General features: G+C 42.0%; 1 protein-coding gene and 1 long non-coding RNA gene across 5 annotated transcripts in view; one reads left to right on the top strand and one right to left on the bottom strand.

Annotated features, from left to right (window-relative positions):
* Positions 1-7,905: 7,905 nt before the first annotated feature.
* LOC140911603 (uncharacterized) lies at positions 7,906-10,499 on the bottom strand. The gene is made up of 3 exons (XR_012159052.1): positions 9,981-10,499; positions 9,251-9,868; positions 7,906-7,972 (listed from the first exon to the last, which is right to left on the bottom strand). It is a non-coding gene; the product is annotated as an uncharacterized lncRNA (long non-coding RNA).
* The window catches only part of PTCH1 (patched 1), a 75,800-nt gene continuing 64,073 nt past the window's right edge, over positions 8,887-20,613 (top strand). For all 4 annotated transcript variants that reach the window (XM_073344958.1, XM_073344957.1, XM_073344959.1 and 1 more), the window contains exons 1-2: positions 8,887-9,773; positions 11,351-11,543. In XM_073344958.1, the coding sequence (XP_073201059.1) occupies positions 9,381-9,773; positions 11,351-11,543 (586 nt within the window). In that variant the 5' untranslated portion in view covers positions 8,887-9,380. The remainder of the gene's footprint in view (positions 9,774-11,350; positions 11,544-20,613) is intronic.

Raw genomic sequence — 20,613 nt, forward strand, 5'->3', positions numbered from 1 at the left:
CATTATTTATCCTTGTGGTAAGGCTGTAGCTAGTGGTATATCTTTCATCCACTCTTTAAAAAATCGATTAGACTTTTTCTTCCATGCTCTTCCCCCTCTTGGTGCCTAATACAGTATAAATGTGGATGCCTTCTTTCATGACAAAAAAATTATTTGTTTCATGAGCAAAATGTCTGTGTTGTTCATTATTTGTGTGACTTGTCTTGCTTTATTGAAATGAAGATCTGTACAGAACTCAGGTTTCAGAGTAGCAGCCGTGTTAGTCTGTATCCACAAAAAGAAAAGGAGTACTTGTGGTACCTTAGAGACTAACAAATGTATTTGAGCATAAGCTTTTGTGAGCTACAGCTGTTATTTAAATCCTTCTGATACAGGGATATTCCCTACCAGCTTGTTGTATATAACTCCAAAATAGTTAATGGTACTGACCCTAAAAATGCAAATTAACCTAAACAATGGCATTTTATAATAGGAGTGATAGAGCTTGTAGATTGCTAGACTAGAAGAATATTATTTATAACTTCAAAAATCTCATTGAATGACTGAACACAATGAAAAGTATTAAACATATTTTCTAAATTTAACACACACACACATATATATATATATATATAAGGAATCTTGACAGTTGGCCAGGAAGGTTTCTTATGTCGGGGTGTCCATGTTTAACACTTCAGATACCCTATGTACATATTTTATAATGAGTACGCTGCTCTAGTGAGCAAATTAAATGTATAATGTGGTGGCTGGTCAAAATAAACAGATCTTACATCTGTCATAACCAAACGCCAAATATCTTCAATGAGGGATCTTCTACATTCATTCTCTGCAACACTCTGTAACACTGGAGAGATTCTTAAAACAACTTCGATATTTTGAATATTACACAGCTACCACAAGATCTTAACATTATAAATCCTCAGTAAATATCTACAGGGCTTATATAGGGAAATAGACAAGACAATTTACTTTTTTAAAATATCATTGGGTGTGTTCTGATCTGATAAAAGAAATAATCAGACATGTTTCTCGTGGGTTAACCATCTGACTTTGTGCTGTTTCACCACCTTGGAGACATAACTTCCTAATGACCCCTAGCAAAAATGTCAAGGATTGGCATAAATCTTGCATGACCAAACATTTTTAAACCCAGCACAGTGCGGAATGGTAAACATTTAAGCAGAGGAAAACTCTCATTCCCTTTTCTCTTGATATACATTAAACCATGTATTTATTTTAACAAGGGGGACTGCATTCCAACACCTGGCACCTCTCACATCTTAGCTCCTTCTCAACTGAAAACCCTGAGGATGAGGAGGAAACTAACTCAAGCTAGTTACAGGATTAAATAAGATCTCTATGATCTGTAAGATCTGAACTGGTCTAAAAGGAACACACAGAGAGAGGATCCTGTGTCCTTTGTCCATTTCAGGCATGGGAAGTGACCGTCTCCGAGTTTGCCTCAGAGAGCAAAACTGGTCTGGAGCAGGGAGCTGCCTGTTTACCCAGGAGGGCTCTGCTGATAGCACGTTACTTTAGTTTACTTTGCTTTCCTTGAGTTTATTGTAAAGGGGTAAAGTTTTCGGATTCATCACGTGACCCTGACAGGTCCTGCCTATTGAGAGCCAGACCACCCACATGGAGGACGATGGAGCTGCTTAATAGAAACAGGCATGTAATTGTGAGCCTTTCCAGCACTCTGCAGAATGCCTGCAACCTAGAAGGATTATTTTTTTACACTTTCAGTTCCTTTTGTAAAAAAAAAAGAGGGGGGGGGGCAAGGAAAGGAAAGAAAGAAGGAAAAAACTGATGTAACCTCAAAGTCTGCCTCTGCTCTGAATGAAATTTAAAAAACTCGTCAGATCACCAACTCCCAGCGAGGTGCTCCACGTGAGAAGGGGGAAGATGGTAAGCAAAAGCTGATCTTTCCAGTAAAAAACATTAGAAAGAAAGTGCCCGCTTCTCGGACGTCAGATCATGGCAGATGGCACCAGTCTGACTGTCATGGGTCAGCTTAGAAGGGGAAGCTGAAAGAGGAAGGGGATCGAGGGAGCAACCTGGCTTCTGTAAAAGGAGGAAGGCAGCTCCGTGGCAGGGGAGTCTTTATGTGACTAGCTGTTATAATGCTCGAGATAGGAGGGTCCCTCAAATCGTTACTTTCCCTGGGCCAGGTGGTGGTGATGGAATTGATCAGTGATATTTCACGGGGAGGGGGGACTCTCGGATCCGATTTTCACGCTTGGAAGGGTCGCCACCCTGGCTTCCGTTTATCAGTCCCCTCTAGGATACTGAATCCAGGCGAGGGGGAGAGGGGGAGAGAGAGAGAGAGATTATTTTCCTGCTGAGACTATGGTAATTGTTGGGCACCACGTTCGAATAAAAGAGCTTTCCTATACACTAATATGTCTCTGCAGTCTTGTCAGAGGCTCAGATCAGATATTAAAGCTCTAGTTTAAAACATACGAGAGAACAAGGAAATCCTAGCTCGTGAAGCTCTCACCCTCTGTTGTGCTTAGTGAGTGCAACTCATATATGACCATATCCTGTACTCTTTGCTCAGGGGAAAGCCAATGGGAGTCTTGACTGGACGAGGACTGCAGAAAGGGCGAAGTTAAGGACGCTGAATTTCTTTTGCAGGTGTTGGGGGAGTTTAAGTCAGATATCTTATTAGTGGACTCATTCCAGGTTTTTTACTCTTTGATACATTTCGGAGCACACATCAAACCTTTCGAGTGGTTGTGATGTCAAATCTAATCTGTGGAATTCAGTTAGCCATTTTTTGTGCATTAACCTTCCTGCTCCTTTGAAGTAAAGATGGCTAGTAAGAACACTATCGGAAAGTCACTCATGTAGAGCCGTAGTCTGTCCGTTCTGAATCTCAGCCTCTTGCATATTGTCCTATTTTGTGTTACTGAAACAGCCTACAACACAGAATGCAAACATGCATTGTAAACTGCGAAGCCAATATTTGTTGGTAACATAACAACTATGACCAAAAGAAGACCCTGTTTCTTTGCATTTCTTTTACTTAATGAAGGCAAAGTAGATTCTTTTAAAATACTTATAGCCATGAGATTTTGTATTTTAGATGTACAGCTCAGAATAAATTGTCATAACCCATTTATAAATTGCTGAAAAATAGGACTATCTAATAGGGATTCATTGACCCTATGACCAGAGTGTTGGGACCAGTTCTGTGTCTTGTATATATAGAATATATCACTCAAAGGCGACAACAAGGCTATGACAAGATAGCTTTAGCTCCAAGGAAATAAGCATATTGGAGCCGTGGAGCCAATCTCTGATGCCAGTACAACACATACTCCTTGTGGCTATGTGTGCCAGTTTGGAACGGACATCATAAAAGATAGTGATAGTAACCCAGGATAGCATTAAAATGGACTATTTATATTTTGCCCCAGTAACCTACTGCACACAACATATGCAGATTTTACATAACATGGTGTATTCCATAATATACCTATGTTCCAAATAGATTTTGCCTGAGTATGCACTGCAGAACGTGGCCCCATTTCTGGAAAATGGACTGCAAAATGTCTGGTGTTGCAGAATAATTACAAATAAAGTTTGGCGCTAAGGTGGGTATCTACCACCCTCTAGCCTAGTAGCATTTACCAGTTCTAGATCGGGGGTCTTTCACATCATTTCAACGCCAGGCTGATAGGTGTATCTAATTTCTGGTTAGGGCTATTAGAGTCATTGTGTAGCTAGATTATAACATTGTGTAGCTAGATTATATATCTGACAATATATTTGAACAGGAATCAGCATTTAGGGGGAGGATCCTTTAAAAATCTATTTGCTTTCAAGAGCCGGTAGATGGAAAACTGACAAGGCAGCCCACTCTGAATTAAAATGTCTTGGTTTCCCTGTTTTATCTTTATTTTTTTCTCTCTCTCTCTCTTCCTCTCTCTCTCTCTCACACACACACCTTTTATTTTCTTCTGCCTTTGCCACAGTGTATAAAGCCCTATTGAGACATGTAGGCGTGATGTGTAAACCGGATTAGCAGTATGAAAGAAAGACACACAATGAGCCTGAATTGTTTTACTTCCTTTTCATTTCTCACGCCTATATCTCTAATAAATTTGTTGCTCCAGCAGTGGGTCAAAGGGATCGTGTAGCTCAGCTTTTTTCCCGCAAGACCCAATGGCAGAGATCATGAAAATGAATGGCCTGCCTTCTGCCAAATGCAGGGCTTGAGATATATAGTTACAGAGCGCTGATGCTGTCCAGAATGGCTACAAACTGTTCGGTGTTACTTTCCCCCCTCTGTGCACATTCAAGTAACGCAAGTGGCAGGACGCTTTGCCAGAAAATGAATCCGTTCTGAAAACGACGCTGGTTTATAAACCTAAAAAGCCTTTAGCAGAAGATGACAAGGTTTGCCACAGCTGGGATCTCCTCCAGGCTTTAGAGCCAGGGGACTGTTGCTACCACTGCCGCTGGTGTGGTTCCCAGCTCCCGAAGGGCTTGGGCCGCCCACCCTGCTGTACTTGCTTATGCAGCTTGATGAATGTAGAGGTCTGTGGGATTCTGGTGGCACATTTCTCCGCAGCTCTCTGCGGATGAAATGCCTGGGTTTATGCTGTAGATTTGCTCCTTTGTGGCGTGCGGAGCAGCTTTCCATTAAAGGAGATCAGGGGTAATTAGCCGCATTGTTTTGACAAGTTGGCTCGAGCAGTTCCCTTTCTTACAGTCCTGAGGAGGGGATGAGGGTGGGGGTGGGAGAGAGCAGCGTTTGATTCATGCTGCTTGGTCCTTTCCCAAGCCCTGGCACTTTTTAGAATGTCTCCCTACATAATGTCTTTACACTGCATCTGTTTCAACCACTCGCCTGTAAGAACAAATGGGAAGACGTTCAACTGGAAGTTGTGAAAACGAAGAGTTTATTTAAAGGGGGGAGGGGGAGGGAAGCTTATCAAATGAATTAAAATATGTGTTCGGTTGTGTGAAATGTTACCTTCGTGGCCTTAGTCGTTGCAAGAGAAAGCCTATCACTAATATATGAGATTTCAGACCAGAAACAGACCTATACTCTAGCATGATTATGTGTCTGAGAGGCAAAACCCAATAAAATCTACAAAACGAAAGGCAATTTAGTTTATTACAGGTCGGGTTTATTCTGCTGCAGTCTAATGCTCCGCTGTCTCATAACATCCAAACAAACAATCTGTAGTGCAGGTGTTTTATTTGTGTCGTGTCTATGTTAATGTAACCGGATGCTACAGTGAATGCAATGTTCTTTATGATGTGGCCCACAAGAGGTTGAAAAGCTGGAAAAACTTTTTAAAAATCGATTTAATTACTAACATTTATTCGATCTGATACATAATTTATTTGGAAATTGTAAAGCTCCTACATTTTAGGGCTCATATTGAAAATTCAACTCTTTGAATGGAAGATTATATAAAATTTAGAGCATTGTTAAGAAAGGAAGGGCCAGCTGGAGGTTATTCATATATGTCCAAAGTCCTGAGGTTCTTCCATACAAGTCTGGAGTGAACATGCATATGGGAAGGCAAGGTGTAAAGGATTTCAGGCTAGATGTGCCTCCCCAGCACACATCTTAGCAGGCTTTCCTTCATCCATAAAGCCAGCTCTATATGAAATCTGTGGGATCCTTGTGATTTGTGGAAGTGAAAAAAACTGGTGTCGAGCCAGTTACATGCACAGGGCATGCATATTAAAGCCAACAATGCTTACAAATGTAAATAAGGGCAGATTGATTAGGAACAACATTATCGCATGCATCAGCAATGAGGCAAATTGGGGGCAGCCACTGCTCTGACCACCCAAGTTGAGACAGACTTTTACACTGACACTTCTTCCTTTTTTAAAAAACATTACAGAAACAAGGCCAATTAGATCCCTGCAGTAATTCATCTCTTGTGTATGAAAAAACAGACCACAGGGAGAGAGAGGAGATTAAGATAGTGCTAGTTAAATTTGGGTCTCCTCATTGAGTTTTGGAACCAGTAGCAAGAATTTATGAGCATGGGGCGATTGTGTGAAATCCTGAAAAGTTAGCCTATCAAATAGGAGGCAACAGGAGAAAATCTGAGGGTTTTGATGTATCTAAACCAGCTGAATGTTATTCTTTAAAGTGAAACGAAACTAAAATGCTTGTCTGCAGGACTTTCTCCCCCCCCCCCCGCATCAAAACTTCACAGGCTGAAAGGTAGCAACATTATACTGATACCTCAATGTATTGATTTCTAATTAGACGGGGACAGTTAACTTTCTCAATCTGTAACTGCTGAGCAATAGACGAATCAACTATACAATGGATAAATCCGTTTCCAACTGAAATGGGTTGTTTCTAGCTTATGTACCCCTGCCCCCTGTGAAGTTGGGCGATGTACAATCTAGTCTGTAATAAGTCATGGTCGGATTTTCAAAAGTTCTCAGCACCTCCAGACCTTAGACCAACAATAGATTAGTAAAAGTCTGAACAAAATGTTGGTGACATCACCAAATGACTGTTAGGACCTTGGAATCCCCTGTCAACTAAATGCTATTACTTAATTTTTATCACAATAGCTACATTCACTAGAATAAGAGATTTTCCTTAGACTGCGCATGCTTTCGGTTTTATAATTGAGTAGGTGTCTAGCCAGTTCTGTTGCCACTTTATTTAGCTCAACTGCTTTTGCTTTGTTCACTTGTTTGTATTTTTTCACCAAACATGTTTCTCCCCCTCCCCCTTTTCCTTTATTTATATCTCGCAGGCAGTTACATTTAGCGCGTTTTCCAGTTAGATCTCCCCCAGGCTCGTACTCAGTCTAAAATACTGTCCCCAAGCAAGAGCTACCAGGCATGTGCTTGCCCAACATCTCTTTGCAAAACTTAACATGCATTTTGCAGTCGGGCTTGGGCGCCCCGCTTGTCACACATTTGTTAACATCTGTGTAGCAGGCCAGACCCCCAAGAGCGGAAACCCTCAGCTGAAGAGCCACCTCTACTGCGTAGAAGAACCCCCTTGTCTCTGGTGTGCGAGCTGTGCGCATAACTCAAGGGGGTCTGTCTCTGCCGGCAGCCCGTGACTATCCCCAAGATGTTGTGCAGAGTTGAATGGAAAGGTCTCCTTTCCCCTCGCTATTGGCCAGCAGTAGTCAGCCCGGCATGGTATTGGATAACGTAAAGGGGGAGACCTCCTTTAGGAATGTACTATGGCTTGCCTGGCATTTCTCTGTGCAGCAGCTCAGAACTAGGGGCTGAGCACTGATTCCCCTCCCCAGCCTTAAAGAACTGATCTCCCCCCCGGACCTGACTGGCTCCGTCACAGCATAGCCTCGTACCTGCTTTTCGCATTCCCTGCCAGCCTCTTTGGACTGTGGCTGCACACAGCAGCAGCTCCCCATACTCACCGTAATGGGAGGGAAAGCCCAGCCCCACGCGCCCGGAGCCCGCCTGTCACGTGAAAGTTCGGGCCCCGCCTCCCCGCCCCTCCCCCTTTCTTTCAAAGTAGGGTTGTTTTTTTTCAATGAACACACACCGTATGCACCTTAAAGCAACACTCCCCATTTCACAGTCAACCAACTCCCGCTACTTTCGTACTTGAAGCCACCAAAAGCAGCTTGTTGTTGGTCCAACTACAATTAAATGTAGCCTTGCAAGGGGAAAGTGCTTTAAGACTCGATCTTGTCCTCCTTACACAGGCAGAGCTCCCACTAACTTCAGTGGGACTGGGAAGTCTGCGTGAGTAAAGAGTGAAAAGACCAACCCCTAAATCTGCGCAATTCAAGAGGAGTTCATCCTTTAAATGCATCATGAAAATAAGTCAATACTACGACTATGCTATAATTTTGTCTTGCCAGTACATGGAAACCAATCTCTGACATTAGCTAAAACATCGAGGTTTATTAATATAAACAATTAAAAGACAACACAATTGTTTTCGATGAATTCAACATCGAAGCCTGTATATTCAGTAGAGCTGGCATCGTACCTATAACGTAGATAACATTTCAAATCAATGAATGGCTGATTTTAAATAAACGGAAACGTGGGAAGCGGGTGCCAAAAAATTAAACAATCTAGCGATTCATTTAGTGTAAAAAAAGTATTTAGCAGTTGCCAGGTTGTATATCTTATTAATTTTACATTTAAAATATATTAAATTGACTATCCTAAGATTTCAGTGGAAGAGTGAACACTAAGTTGAAGCAAGCTAGGTACTGCAAGGTTTAAAATCCCTTATTTAAGTATTAAGTTTTCGTTGTGTTTTTCTTATTGTAAGTGGTTGTTTTCTAGGAGGGAACTAAGTCCTCTCTTTAGTTAAGAAAGAAAAGAGAGAAATCTGGCACTTTCTACCGCAGTATCCACCACCCTGTCATTATTTGTGCAAGCCTGGGAATTCAACTTGGACCTCCCAGTATTTGTTGCAGCTTGAGGCCAAGGTGCCTCTAAAAGGATTTTCTTTTAAGGACTTCAGAAATTGTGCAGTACTTTTTTTTAAAGCAAAATATATTTTTGAATGTTGATCGCAAGGAAATTCTCTGTGTGTGTTTGTCTAAAAGCGTCTCGTAAAAAATAAAAGCTTTCTTGAAAAGAAAAGGAAGAAGAAAGGGGGAAGGCATTCCTTAATGGAAGTATTGCATGCAAAGAAGGCTGGATCTCTTTAAGGCTCCCCCTGAAGCTGGAGATGCACACACAAGGGTTGCCTGCCTGGGTGGTCTCTCTACTTTGGTGAGCTGTTGCTAAGCAGCTAATAATAGTCATGTTTGCTGAGTAATTTCTGCCCTGCTTGAGCCAATCGCATCCCAGAAACCCAAGCCATCTGACAGCCCCAGGGGCGGGATTTCAAGTCTTTTTCTCTCTCCTCTCTCTCTTTCTCCCCCCCCTTTCACTCCTCCTCCTCTTTATCCAAATGGAGAGAGTTTTTTTTTCTTCTTCATCTCATCTATTGAATCAAGGAACTGCTGCTTGCCGCTGCACACGCACAGAGGGAGAGAGAGAGAGACACACACATACAGAGAGAGAGAGAGACTGGAGTCCGAAAAGCCCCGGGAGTCAGAGACAGCTCTGCGCTGAGACAGAATGGTACAGCGCGTCGAGACAGAGCAGCAGAACCACTGAGAGCAAGAAAAGCTCCAGCGCTCCTTTGCTTTGCTTTCACAGAGGAAGACAAGAGGGGGAAGGGGGGGAAGCTGGTTTCTTTAAGCTGCAAAAGGAGCAGTAGAAAGTTAAAGCCGGAGGAACGAAGGGGGGAAGGCAAATCACTCACTCCGCTCGCAGACGCACTGGATGTGGGAAGCGGTAGCGCCAGAAAGCTCCGGATCATCGCGAAATGTTGCAATGGAAGGCGCAGGGTCTGACTCGCCCGGAGCAGCAAGAGGAGCAGCAGCAAACGCGGTATGAAGAGGTGGTCTGTCAGCAGCAGCCTGCGGAAAGAAGCGCCAGCAGCCCAGCAACTCTCCCGTCCCCCTGGATCGCCCCAAAGCCGCAGCGCGCTGCGGGGAATCACAGAGGACCCAGCCCGTGGGTCGCCACAACAACAGCAGCAGCAGAGGCAGCAGCCCCGTCCCGGCGGCGGCAACATGGCCTCGGCTGTTAACGTTGCGGAGCCGGAGAGCAGCAGCGGTGCTGGTGGCGGTGGCTGCTGCAGAGACCCCGACCGGCCGGGGAGAAGCTGCAGCAGAAGGCGGAGAAGGACCGGAGGGAACAGACGCGCCGCGGCGCCGGATCTGGAGTATCTGCAGCGGCCAAGCTACTGCGATGCAGCTTTTGCCTTGGAGCAGATTTCAAAGGTGCATTAATCTCTTTCCAGATTTTTGTGGGAGGCGAGGGTAGTTTCTCCGGGGTGGAAAGGGGAGATGAAAATGAAACAGCCACCAATAAAACGCTGGGAGAAAGGGGAAACAACGCCTGTGAGTCCCATGCCCTCCTTCCCTCCCTTCTTGTACACATTTTCCCTGGTGTGTGTTTGTGCTTTTGATTCCTCTCATTAAACTTACCCGGGACAGTTTCACGGTGTTTTGCCTTGTGGGTCACTCTCCTCTCTCTCCCTAGTCTCTTCTTACCTCTTTCTTTGCTTTGCTTCTCTCCATCCCTCTGTAGTGCCGTTCAACTTCTATAACACCAGGCTGTAACAGGGGGAAAAGTTTCAATGGTTCCCTTCTTTTTGGCCGAAGTTTTGCTTTGTTACGTTTTCCAATAAGTGTGGAGTGGCGGCTTCCTTAAGAGAGAAATCTTGTAGTAGAGAAAGTTTGTAATGTTTACCCCCAGCGGCTGGAGGAAAAATGAAAGTTGTAAACAAATTGCCACCTTAAATCTGCCGTGCAAGTCAGATTGAGTCCCCCTGGATCGTTGCTTTTATTGTTAATATTAAAATGCTCCAAGTGCAGGAATTTCATGGAAACTTGACTCTGGCGCACGCACACACACGCACGCACAAATCCCGCTTGTTACTTTTGCAAGGGAAAAAAATGTTCAAAGTAAACAACATCGAGCCATTGCCTTTCTTCAGAGATCGTTTCATTCCAGGGAGCAGATTTGTAGGCTTTGCAGTAAAGGGAAAGGGGAAAAAAATCCATGTGGCTGCCCTCTTCCGTTCACAAATATTGTCGTAGCTTACAGATGGCTGCTCTACTTCCTAATTCAGATCACACAGCGTCTCCAAACTCTATGGAAATGAATTACTATTAAGCTTATGATCTTACAGCGTTGCTAACCACGTGGAACATGCATTTACTACAGAGTTGGTGCCGAGAGCTGGGATCAGGGACACGGCAACAAATTGTTACACAGTAGCGTTCCCCCACCAACAACCCCCATTCAGCCCTGTAGAGATGTAACAAGAACAGGAAAGGGATCTTTTTTCTTGGCATGCCTGTGCGATTCATCTGCATTGATTGTTTCTCCCCTAGTGTTGTAAATCTTGCTAGCATGAATGAATTTTTGCAAATTGAATTGATAGTGGTGACTTCATTACAGGAAAGCTGCGATCAGTTACTCAAACCAGGGAGGATGCACTGTCTGCGTCATTTTACGGATCTCAAACAGTGATGTGATCCCAAAACTCTGCATTGATTTATGAATAGGAGAATTAGCAGCAAATAGACATCTTAGTCCATACAGCTGATTGCAGTGCACATGAGATGCTCAACAGGGTCATGGAATAAAACCTTTAGCAGAGATGTCTTTCTAATGGCACAGTCTGTCGTATTATTGTTCGCAGTCAATTGGACACTGTGAGGCTATTTACCTTTATGCATTAATAATTGCTTTGCTTCTGGTTGCCCTCCAGCCCACCAAAGGTATGTGCTTTGGGGGTGTGTGTGGTTATTTCCAGGCGTTTAACTGATAACCTTTTCTTGCCTTGCAGGGGAAGGCTACTGGAAGAAAAGCACCGTTGTGGCTAAGAGCGAAGTTTCAGAGACTGTTATTTAAACTGGGCTGTTACATTCAAAAAAACTGCGGAAAGTTTTTGGTTGTTGGCCTCCTGATATTTGGGGCTTTCGCTGTAGGATTAAGGGCAGCTAATCTCGAAACCAACGTGGAGGAGCTCTGGGTAGAAGGTAAGACCTGATCTCCCTTCTTGTGACTTGCTTCCTTTTACCCCTCCTGTCCTCTATCCCACCCCACTTCTTTCATTTCCAGGGACTGACTGATGCAGGTCTATACCAGTATGCACCTAACCCCCCTCCCCACCTTCCTCACAGCGAGGGGAATTGTGGGTTGCTTAGTAGTTTGGGTGGAAGCCAGGTGGAACCTACAAAGAGTGTGCTGTAATCTGGTCTGGTGGATCGTGTTTTGCTAGGTGGTTTTGGGAAGGAGTGTGTGTGTTGGGTGGAGGGACAGACTGTGGGATGTACCACCTCCGTGTGTGTGTGTGTCTTCAGGGAGGGGAGAATCAGTGCTGGTGGGGGTGTTGTTTGGGGTTTGTTTGTTTTGTGGTGGTGGTGGGTCCCGTCCCCCCTCCCCCGCCCAGCTGTAATAGCATGAAAGGAAAGTCTGTCCGGAGAGCAGCCCTCCCCTCCGCCATTTTGGGAGTGTGCGCGCCCTCCCCAGCAGCAGAGGGACGAGAGCAGCGCGGCGGGGCTGTGTGTGTGTGGTCCTGTTTTTTTGGACTGCTTTCAACTGCGGGGAAAAAACATTTGTCTCAAGGTTTAAAAAAAAAAAAAAGTGAAGCCCAGACTGGAACGCATGTTGGATTGTTTGCAAAGCAGATTAATGTCCCCGAGCGGGTGGGGGCCCAGCTCTGCTGGGGAGAGGGGTAATTCGTTTAGATTAAAACCAGGTTGTTGGGGGTTTTTTTAAGCAGGAGACTAGCAAATTCAGTCAAGCGGAGTTTTTGCAGCGGTGGTTAATCTGCATTGCACTAGCATGTTTAATCAGCAGGGTAGAAATGCTACCTAGATGAACTTGCTAAAGGTTAAGCCATTTTGTACGGTTTAGTGCATTTTTTTTTGAAAAAAAGTAGGCTATAAAGGGGGCCCCATCCTGCAGTCCTTGTACACCCAAAGCCCCCACTGCAGCCCCTTGGGGCCTAAGTCTTCTCTCAGGTTTAGTGGGTTTTACCACCATGTCACTCCACTGATGTCAAGGGATGTCTGGATTTACACCATTGTCAGGGAGGAGAAAATCAAGCCCGTATTTTTTTCTTTTTGATAAAACAGTATTAGATTAGGTTCAAATTCTGCCCTCGATTATGTTGGTGTATATCCCCACTAACTCGCTGACCACAATAGTTACTCTGGATTTAAGTTAAAGCATCTTATAGCAGTATCTGGCTCATAAAAATTAATATGGAGCACTGCATAAGTAACCACTACTGAATGGCCCTGTGTGTGTTGAGAAAGCAGTACTGAGTGAAAGGAAAGGGATCAACAGACCATGGGAGTAGTCTGTCTTGCTTTATGGATGGAGAGCATGGCAATTCTATTCCCATTGACCCATTCCCATTCTATTCCAGTTGCAAACCCATTCAGCATTTTGTGAGCTTTTTTGTTTTTAAGATAAGAACTTGTTGATAACTGAATAGTCTTTGTACAGTAGTAGAATTGTTCTAAGTATAGAGGGACCATCCTGCAATCCCTATTCAGACATGCTGAGTAGGAACACAGCAGGATTGTGTCCAAAGTTAGAGATGTGCATTCAGAAGCTGTGATATGAATGTAGTCCATTAGGAGAGCTGTTTACCCTAATTACTACTTCCATGAATAGGGTTTGAATAATTTTTTAACATTGTTTTGTATCTTAACTCTTTGCAAGATTCTCTTGTGGCATTTTAAATGAAATGTTTCAAAATCTTCTCTTCACTCCTTCGCTTCTGCCTCCTGATGGAAACTTAATTGATAAAGTTGGTTTGCACTATTATGCAGTGATTTAGTATCTTAACTATGGTATAACTAATAGCCAGCTATCAGGAACTGTGGTTCCATCTCATGCCACCTGTTTTTCCTGTCAGTTTAATACCAAGAAACTCCCTGATTACTGCACTGGCAGTTCCTGTGTGACTAAAAATGGAAACATGGTTTTCTAGAAAAAATATGATTTACAAAATAGCCATTTGATTTAGTCTCTGCTTTGACCTCTTTTCATGTCATTGGTGCTTCATGGAAAAAATATTTTCCAAATGCAAAAACTCACTTAATAGCCCTCAGAATTTGTAGAGCGTATATTAATTCATAATACAGGTGGCTGTACAGAGTTGACCTAATTTCACTTTTATTGAATTTAGTTTTCATATCAGTGAAATATTATTAAAACTCTGAATTTGGAAACCTCTGCATTCTCAGATTACAGAAAAGGGTAGTTAATTAAGATGAAAGAGCATATTCTTAATTTAAATTAAATTAACTCCCAGTCCTCCCAGACTGCCATTGTAAGGCCCTGAATAGAAAAGTTTGACTAAATTGTGTGTTTTCTCAATAGAGACTGTATAAATGTTCTGGTCACGAACATGGGTGCTATACAAATAAACCAAATGAATAGCAGTTGCATATTTCTGTGGTTAAAAGTATAAACAGAAGAGAGTGCAGAGTGAGAAGCTGGAGTGGGGAGAAGCATAAAGAGAGTATGATGTTCCTTCTGTGCATAAGTGCTGGAAAGTGATGCTAAAATACCAATTTCACTCTGTGTGCGTATGTGTGTGCACAGTCCTAATTCCTAGCCTACTATACTATTATTTATAGACCCCAGTGTGCTAGGTATGTACTAAAACAGAAGAAGGCACAATTTTCTGGTCTTAAGGAAACTCCTTGCAACAAGTTGTAAAATGATCTGTTTATTAGACTAGATATTTTATTCTGTTTTTTACACTTTGTTTAATAAGATCATTTGAATATGCAGAGTAATATTGGTTGAACACAGCCAATTATATAAAATACATTTCCATTGCAGTTGCAATAAAATGTTTTATTTTGTTCAAATGTTTAAAATGATCACCTCTCAAGGAATTGTCAGTATTTACATTGGAGACCAACTTGTTGTATGTAATGAATACCAGGAACATGGAAGGTCCTACACCACTGAAGCTTGGTAGGAGTGAACTATGAACCTAAAAAATCCTAACTCAAAATTAATTATAAATAGTGAGAATGAAGTTTGACTGAGTTCTAAGATCATCCAGAGTCCAAAATAAATGACGAGAAGTGTATATTTAAAGCTATTATAGCTGAAGTATTTATATGAGTGCTGCAAAAACCCAACTGTGGGCAAGTTCTCAAAAGAAAAAGAGAGAAAAAGAAACAGCTCTTAAAGCTTTTCATTCTTGCAATTTTCTCTTACTAGATTCCCTACTTCACAGTTTGTGCCAACACACTTGGCCTTTGGTGTGCATACTGGTACCAAGTGGCTTTCCCCTGAATCACTTCTTGGCAGCAACAGTGTCTTAGAGGAACATCTTTTTAATCCATCCCCCTTGCTACTGCTGTCCAGAATATTTTAATTGTTCCTGTATGTCCCACAGTGACACTACCCTCAATTTGATCCCCAAACTCCCTGTCTCCAACACTCCAACATTTCAGGTTCTTCGATGACTGAGCAGTGACTGGGACTTTCCCTTGTTTCCCTCATCAGAAAGATTCACAACCTCAGATTTATTATTATGAATTATTATTATGTAGGCCACAGAAAGCTCAATTGTAGCCTGTTTGGCAAACAAAAGCCATGGCATCTTAAGGACACAGTTCTATTTGCAGGTGGATTTGTCTGATCATGGACTGCTGTCTGTGGCCGTGCATGCTGGAAATGTAATGATTGTTCAGCTTTCCCCTTACACAGCACACAACACCCACAAGTGCAGAAAGGGTTTTGCATTCATTTTCTCTGTGGATGAATCTTGTTGGCTATAGATAGGGTCATAGATCCAACTGCATGTTATTGTGAAATACCTCTATTGACTATGCACCATGTGCTCAAAAACAATAAGGTGCCCAGATACCACTATGATTGGGCACCCCCTGTAAGAACCTAAATCAGTGAAGAGATAGATAGCAGTGGTATAGATAGCAAATATGTGGGTTCATCCCCAAATAAAGGGTCTGACACATGACTCTTGCAATATGGCTACTGGTGAGGGTTGTTGCAGATCACAAGAGGAAAGAGGCTTGTCCCCTTCTCCCTGCCACCTCATTCTACCATCCTTGCACTGCATTCTCACCTTTCTTCCTTTTTCTTGTCACTTGCCCCCTTTTTCTTATCCTCCAATCAGGAGATTAAGAAAAAGGCATCAATATTCAGTGTAGAGACTCCATGCCAGAGATCCTGCCATCCAGGAAAGGAGGTGCTGCAGTTGATCCTCTTCTTTCATGTGGAAAGTGGTTATTTGCAGCAACAGCCCTTTGAGGACCAACTGTGTAAGATAGGCAGAACTCTTTTTCCCCAGGCAGGTTGAAAGCAAGGGGGAGGGATGTATCAGCAGCCATGTGGAAAGCTCATCTTCAGTACCTGGAACAAATAAAACACATGCTAACCACAACTGAAGAAATGTTCAGTGCATCTGGATAGATGTAGTTTATATGGTAAGGTCCCAGCTGCCCATAGTGTTAAACAAAATGTATTAATCGAGATAAGTTATCCGTAAATTCTATAATGAGGTCACCTCACCCTTTGATACTGTAAAGTAGTAGGCAATTAATCTACCTATGCAGCTCAGGAGTGGGGTAAAGAGGAGGAAGCAAAGTGAGTGAAGCAGACTAGTTTCCTTAAATGGCTGTGCTTCCTTAAATGCTGCATAGGACAGTTAACTTTGAATGACCCCTTCTGGAGGGACAAAGAAAGGTGATAATGTGATAGACCTTCATGGGTCTGCTGCTGCTAAAGTACACATTCCTCTCAGTGGGCCAAATCAATGTGTTTGCTTGAATAAAGACAGCATGAATTGGCCCAGTCAGAACTGTTGCAACTTGTATGTTTTTGCTTTAAGTTTCTCCACAGTACCAGAGCCTCTTCCCGTGTGGACTTGAATAGTGTTGGGACCTCCTTTCATGGTCTTAGCTGTGTCTACTTTTGCAATACTGCATTGGCAAAAGGTTGATGAGTGGCAGAGCAGAACTTGCTCTATTGCTGAACCCCAGTGCCATGCTCTGATCTAAGGAATCTTCTCCAGTCACAATTTATGACCATTTGAACCCTTCTACCCAACAGAAGGAAGAAGGAAGATTTAGCTATAAGGGAGCACAAAAGACTCTTTTAGTAGTTCACTTTGTTTGATAAATAACTAGCTATTGGTTATAATAAGATCTTCTAACAAATTTTTGAAATAATTTAACTGGTTTGGTAGCAGAGAGTGGTACCAATCTAATAGAGTGGTAAGGATAAGGATCAGATGGCAGGAAAGGAAGTAATTCAGCATTGGCACTTACTTATCTGTAAACTCCCACTATCTTGCACTGGGATGTGTATTGCAGGATGTGTAATGTGCACTGAGAAGTCTGTTGTTTATCAGAATAAACTTCATGTCTCCCATTTTGTTTGGATAAATGGGTGTTTACTGTTATGTCTAGCAAAAGTAGAAGTAGTAGTTAAAAGTATCATGTGCTAGTCCAGGGACAGTAATATTGGGAATGTAGTCAATATAAAATTATTAGGCTGTTAACGTTAATGGAAACAGAATTTTATTCTTTTAAAAGTTAACTGTAATCAAAATTGAAGAATGATTCAGTTTGTTTCTAGTTTGAAGGTCAAGAGCAATTTTTAATACATAATACATAAATATCAGTTTAATTTTAAGTGCTAAAATGAGGGGTGACTAACTTCTGTGTTTTTATTTGAACAAACTTATTAAAGTGTTAAGTGAAAATGCGTTAAAAGGTTTTGTTTATTGGAAATATGTCTGTAGCCTCTTCTCAAAGCTCATATGTTAAATAAGAGATCACTGGTGATCTAAGTCCAGTTCTTGGGGGTCAGGTGCCCACATCATTAAAACCACCACCAACACAGTTGAACCCATATTAGCAGAGCAGGCAGGGGTTAGATGAACATGGAGACTGAACCACACTTTTCCTCTAGATATGGTAATTTCAGGCCAGAATTGATGCACAGTTGTGAGACAGGGTGGGGAAGCTTGTACGTCAAAAAATAATCTGGAAGAGGAATTTTAGATTACTTTTTTATCTTTCAGAGTAGCAGCCGTGTTAGTCTAAGGTGCCACAAGTACTCCTTTTCTTTTTTTATCTTTGAGTCTGGGAGTATTGAAAATACCACACGTGGCCACTACTTAGATCATTTCTAAGATAAGGCTGAAATCCTGGCCCCATTGCAGTCAATGGCAAAATTCTCACTGCAGCCAGGATTTCACCCAAGTGCAGCCAGTGACTTCACTGCAGCAGGATTTCACCCAAGATTTATACAAAAGTGTACCGGATAAATACAGACTGTATTGCCACTGCTTGTGTTGTAACTGTTCTGTGGATGCGAGAGGATCTCAGTTTCCAGAGCAGTCAATTTGTACCCTTCATGAGTTCTAAATCCACTGAAACATTAGTACCATTTTGGTTTGTTTGTTTAAAATATAAGGACATTTTATTGGTTTGAAGTTAGTGAAAATGTCTTCATTATTGTTATTTCCATACACTGCACACTCTGATCTCTGGCATCAGATTGTCCCCAGTGGATCTAGGCAGGGAGGGAGTCTCCCCTATTTCCGCTTAGAATGTGTGTGTTAGTTTGGGGAGGAGTGTGGCCTCCACTGCACTATTTATCCCCTCCATCCTCCTGTGCTCCATGTGAATTCCTGTACCCTGTGGAGTTCTGGTGATGGTGAAAAGGATGGGAGGGGACTTTCTGCAGCACTGTTCCTTGTAGAGCCCAGGGATTTCAATGCAGAAATCCAGGTGTAAAGTAACATAGTTCAAAGCTGTGTGCTTTCCTTTGGGTCCCCTTTGCCACTGCTGCTGAACAGCCACAGGGGAAACCTAGCTATTGGAAGTACAGCTCCTGCTGGAGTTGTGGTGCCAGACAGGAGGGTGTGAAAGGAGCAGAAGCCATACCTGTTACATGTTCTGTCTCTGTGCAAACAGGTTTTCCCTTCCTCATCCAGAGGGTTGGGAGAGGGAGAGAGGCCTTTAAAATTCCTGGCTCCCCAAGTCCATTTCAGCAAAGGAGGGTGTTCAAGGAAAGCTCTACAGCTCCTTGTGTGGTTTTCATTCCCCCTCCTCTGCTTCATCCATTTCAATGGATTTTTCAATGGATTTTTCAATGGCAGGAGAGAATCCAGTCCCTGTTATCAAACAATGTCTGTGGTGGCTTCCCAGAATGTAGTAATACTGCACTGTGTATGCATGTAACAATTTTTGACCCTTCAACAGGTTTAAAAGCTAGCATATGCAACTGGATGTTTCAGTTATACATAACTGTTAGGAGGCTCCAAAATATGACAGCTTCCAGATGTATGAACCGACTGATCCGTTTGTTTAGATTATGCTCCACAGCTGATGCCTAGATTAGTGCTGGCTGGACGAAGCTATGGGAGATTTGTCTGGTTTCCACAATGCCATGTTTATATTTCATTTGGATTTCTCCTTCAAAGCTGACCTCTCTGTGACCTGCTGGAGCTGCGTCCACTAGGATGCTAGCTTTAACTTGTCTGCAACAGCTTTTATTTTAGTATCTATTGGGGTATGTTCTCAACTTGACACTCATGGGCTTATGTGCATGACTCCTGTTAACACAACTGTGAGTTATGCATTTAAATTACTATTCATTCAGATTAGTCTATGCCCATAAGAGTGTCCTCTTCCTTGTGCCCTTTAGTGGGCAGAATTTGAGAAAATTTTGGTTTGATAAAATGTTGATTTTGAGATAGACCTTATAATACTATTGCTTGTTAGGTGTTTCTTCTTGTAAATTCAGCAAAATTTGTCTTCTTGACCTTGTAAAATATATCACCTCTAAAGGTGATAATATAGGAATATAAATTACTCAATAAGATTGATCTTTTTGAATTTGGAGAACAGAAGTTGAACAGCTTAGTTTTACCTAGCAGTCCTTTATTTTAAATGGACAATAATACCATATGTCCACCCTATCTCTGCAGATCTACAATGGTACATATTGCATTTTCTTCATCTTCCTTATTCATCTCTCATATCTCATAGGTTTTTCTCTCCCCCTCCCCTTTCCCCCATGTGTGTTTGTTAGTGACTGTATCTGGAAAAGCTGAAGAAAGAATAAAAATCCTTAATCACAAACTGACAGCACTATATTAAGGAGCTTACTCTCCCTCAAAGTTTAGGAAGATTTAGATGCACAACTTCCAATATTGTTCATAGTGGCTACATGAGTAAATTGTCTCTGCCTTGTTGAGGAAACAGATTACTTAGGTAATACTCCGATAGCAGAGCAGTCAGATTATTAAAAATGTACTGTCCATATTGAAAACGTATAGTGCACTAAGATAGATGCTTCCTATCTGGATAGCTTCTGAACCATGAAGTATAGAAAAATAGTGTTTTTCCCTGCACCTGTATGTAATGTGGTCTATGATATTTTTTATTCTAAGTCTAATGTTAATCAAGAAACCTAGATAGAATAGGCTATATTTATCTTTGGTGTAACTAATGACACCGTAAATGTAAGACCAAGGATACATTTGGCCCATTGTGTATTGCTTAGTGTGTTGGGTTTGTTTGTTTTAAAGAAATGGGAGTTACACTCACAAGAAGTAGATTTAAATAAAGCATCAAGGGAAAGATATTTTTTCTTGTTGTTCTTGGCTTTGTGAGTCCTTGTTTTTTAGACAACAAACCTTCCTTTTAATAGGAAATTTTAGGTAAAGTTTATGTTTATTATTTTTTGGCAGTGTGGATGTTCTTCAAATATCATTGTTTGCTTTACCCATCCTACATTTTGCAAAAGCAAGTGGTATATGGGGGTAAAATGCTCTTATGTATATGTTGACTATATATATATATTTGATGGGAGGAGGACTTTAATTTTATCTTAAATAAACATTTCAACTTTTACTTTTGTTTGGTAATTTGGAAAAATGTAGTTGTTTCAGGTCTTGAGTAAAATACATTGGGGATGAACGAATGAGGAAAACCATAAGTTGACTCCTTCTGAGAACCAGGGATGTTGTTTTAGAGATTTATACTAGAGCGCCATTCCAATTTCAAATATACAAGTCATCATTGTGTATTT

Source organism: Lepidochelys kempii, chromosome 5, assembly GCF_965140265.1.
Source record: "Lepidochelys kempii isolate rLepKem1 chromosome 5, rLepKem1.hap2, whole genome shotgun sequence".
Classification (NCBI taxonomy): Eukaryota; Metazoa; Chordata; order Testudines; family Cheloniidae; genus Lepidochelys; species Lepidochelys kempii.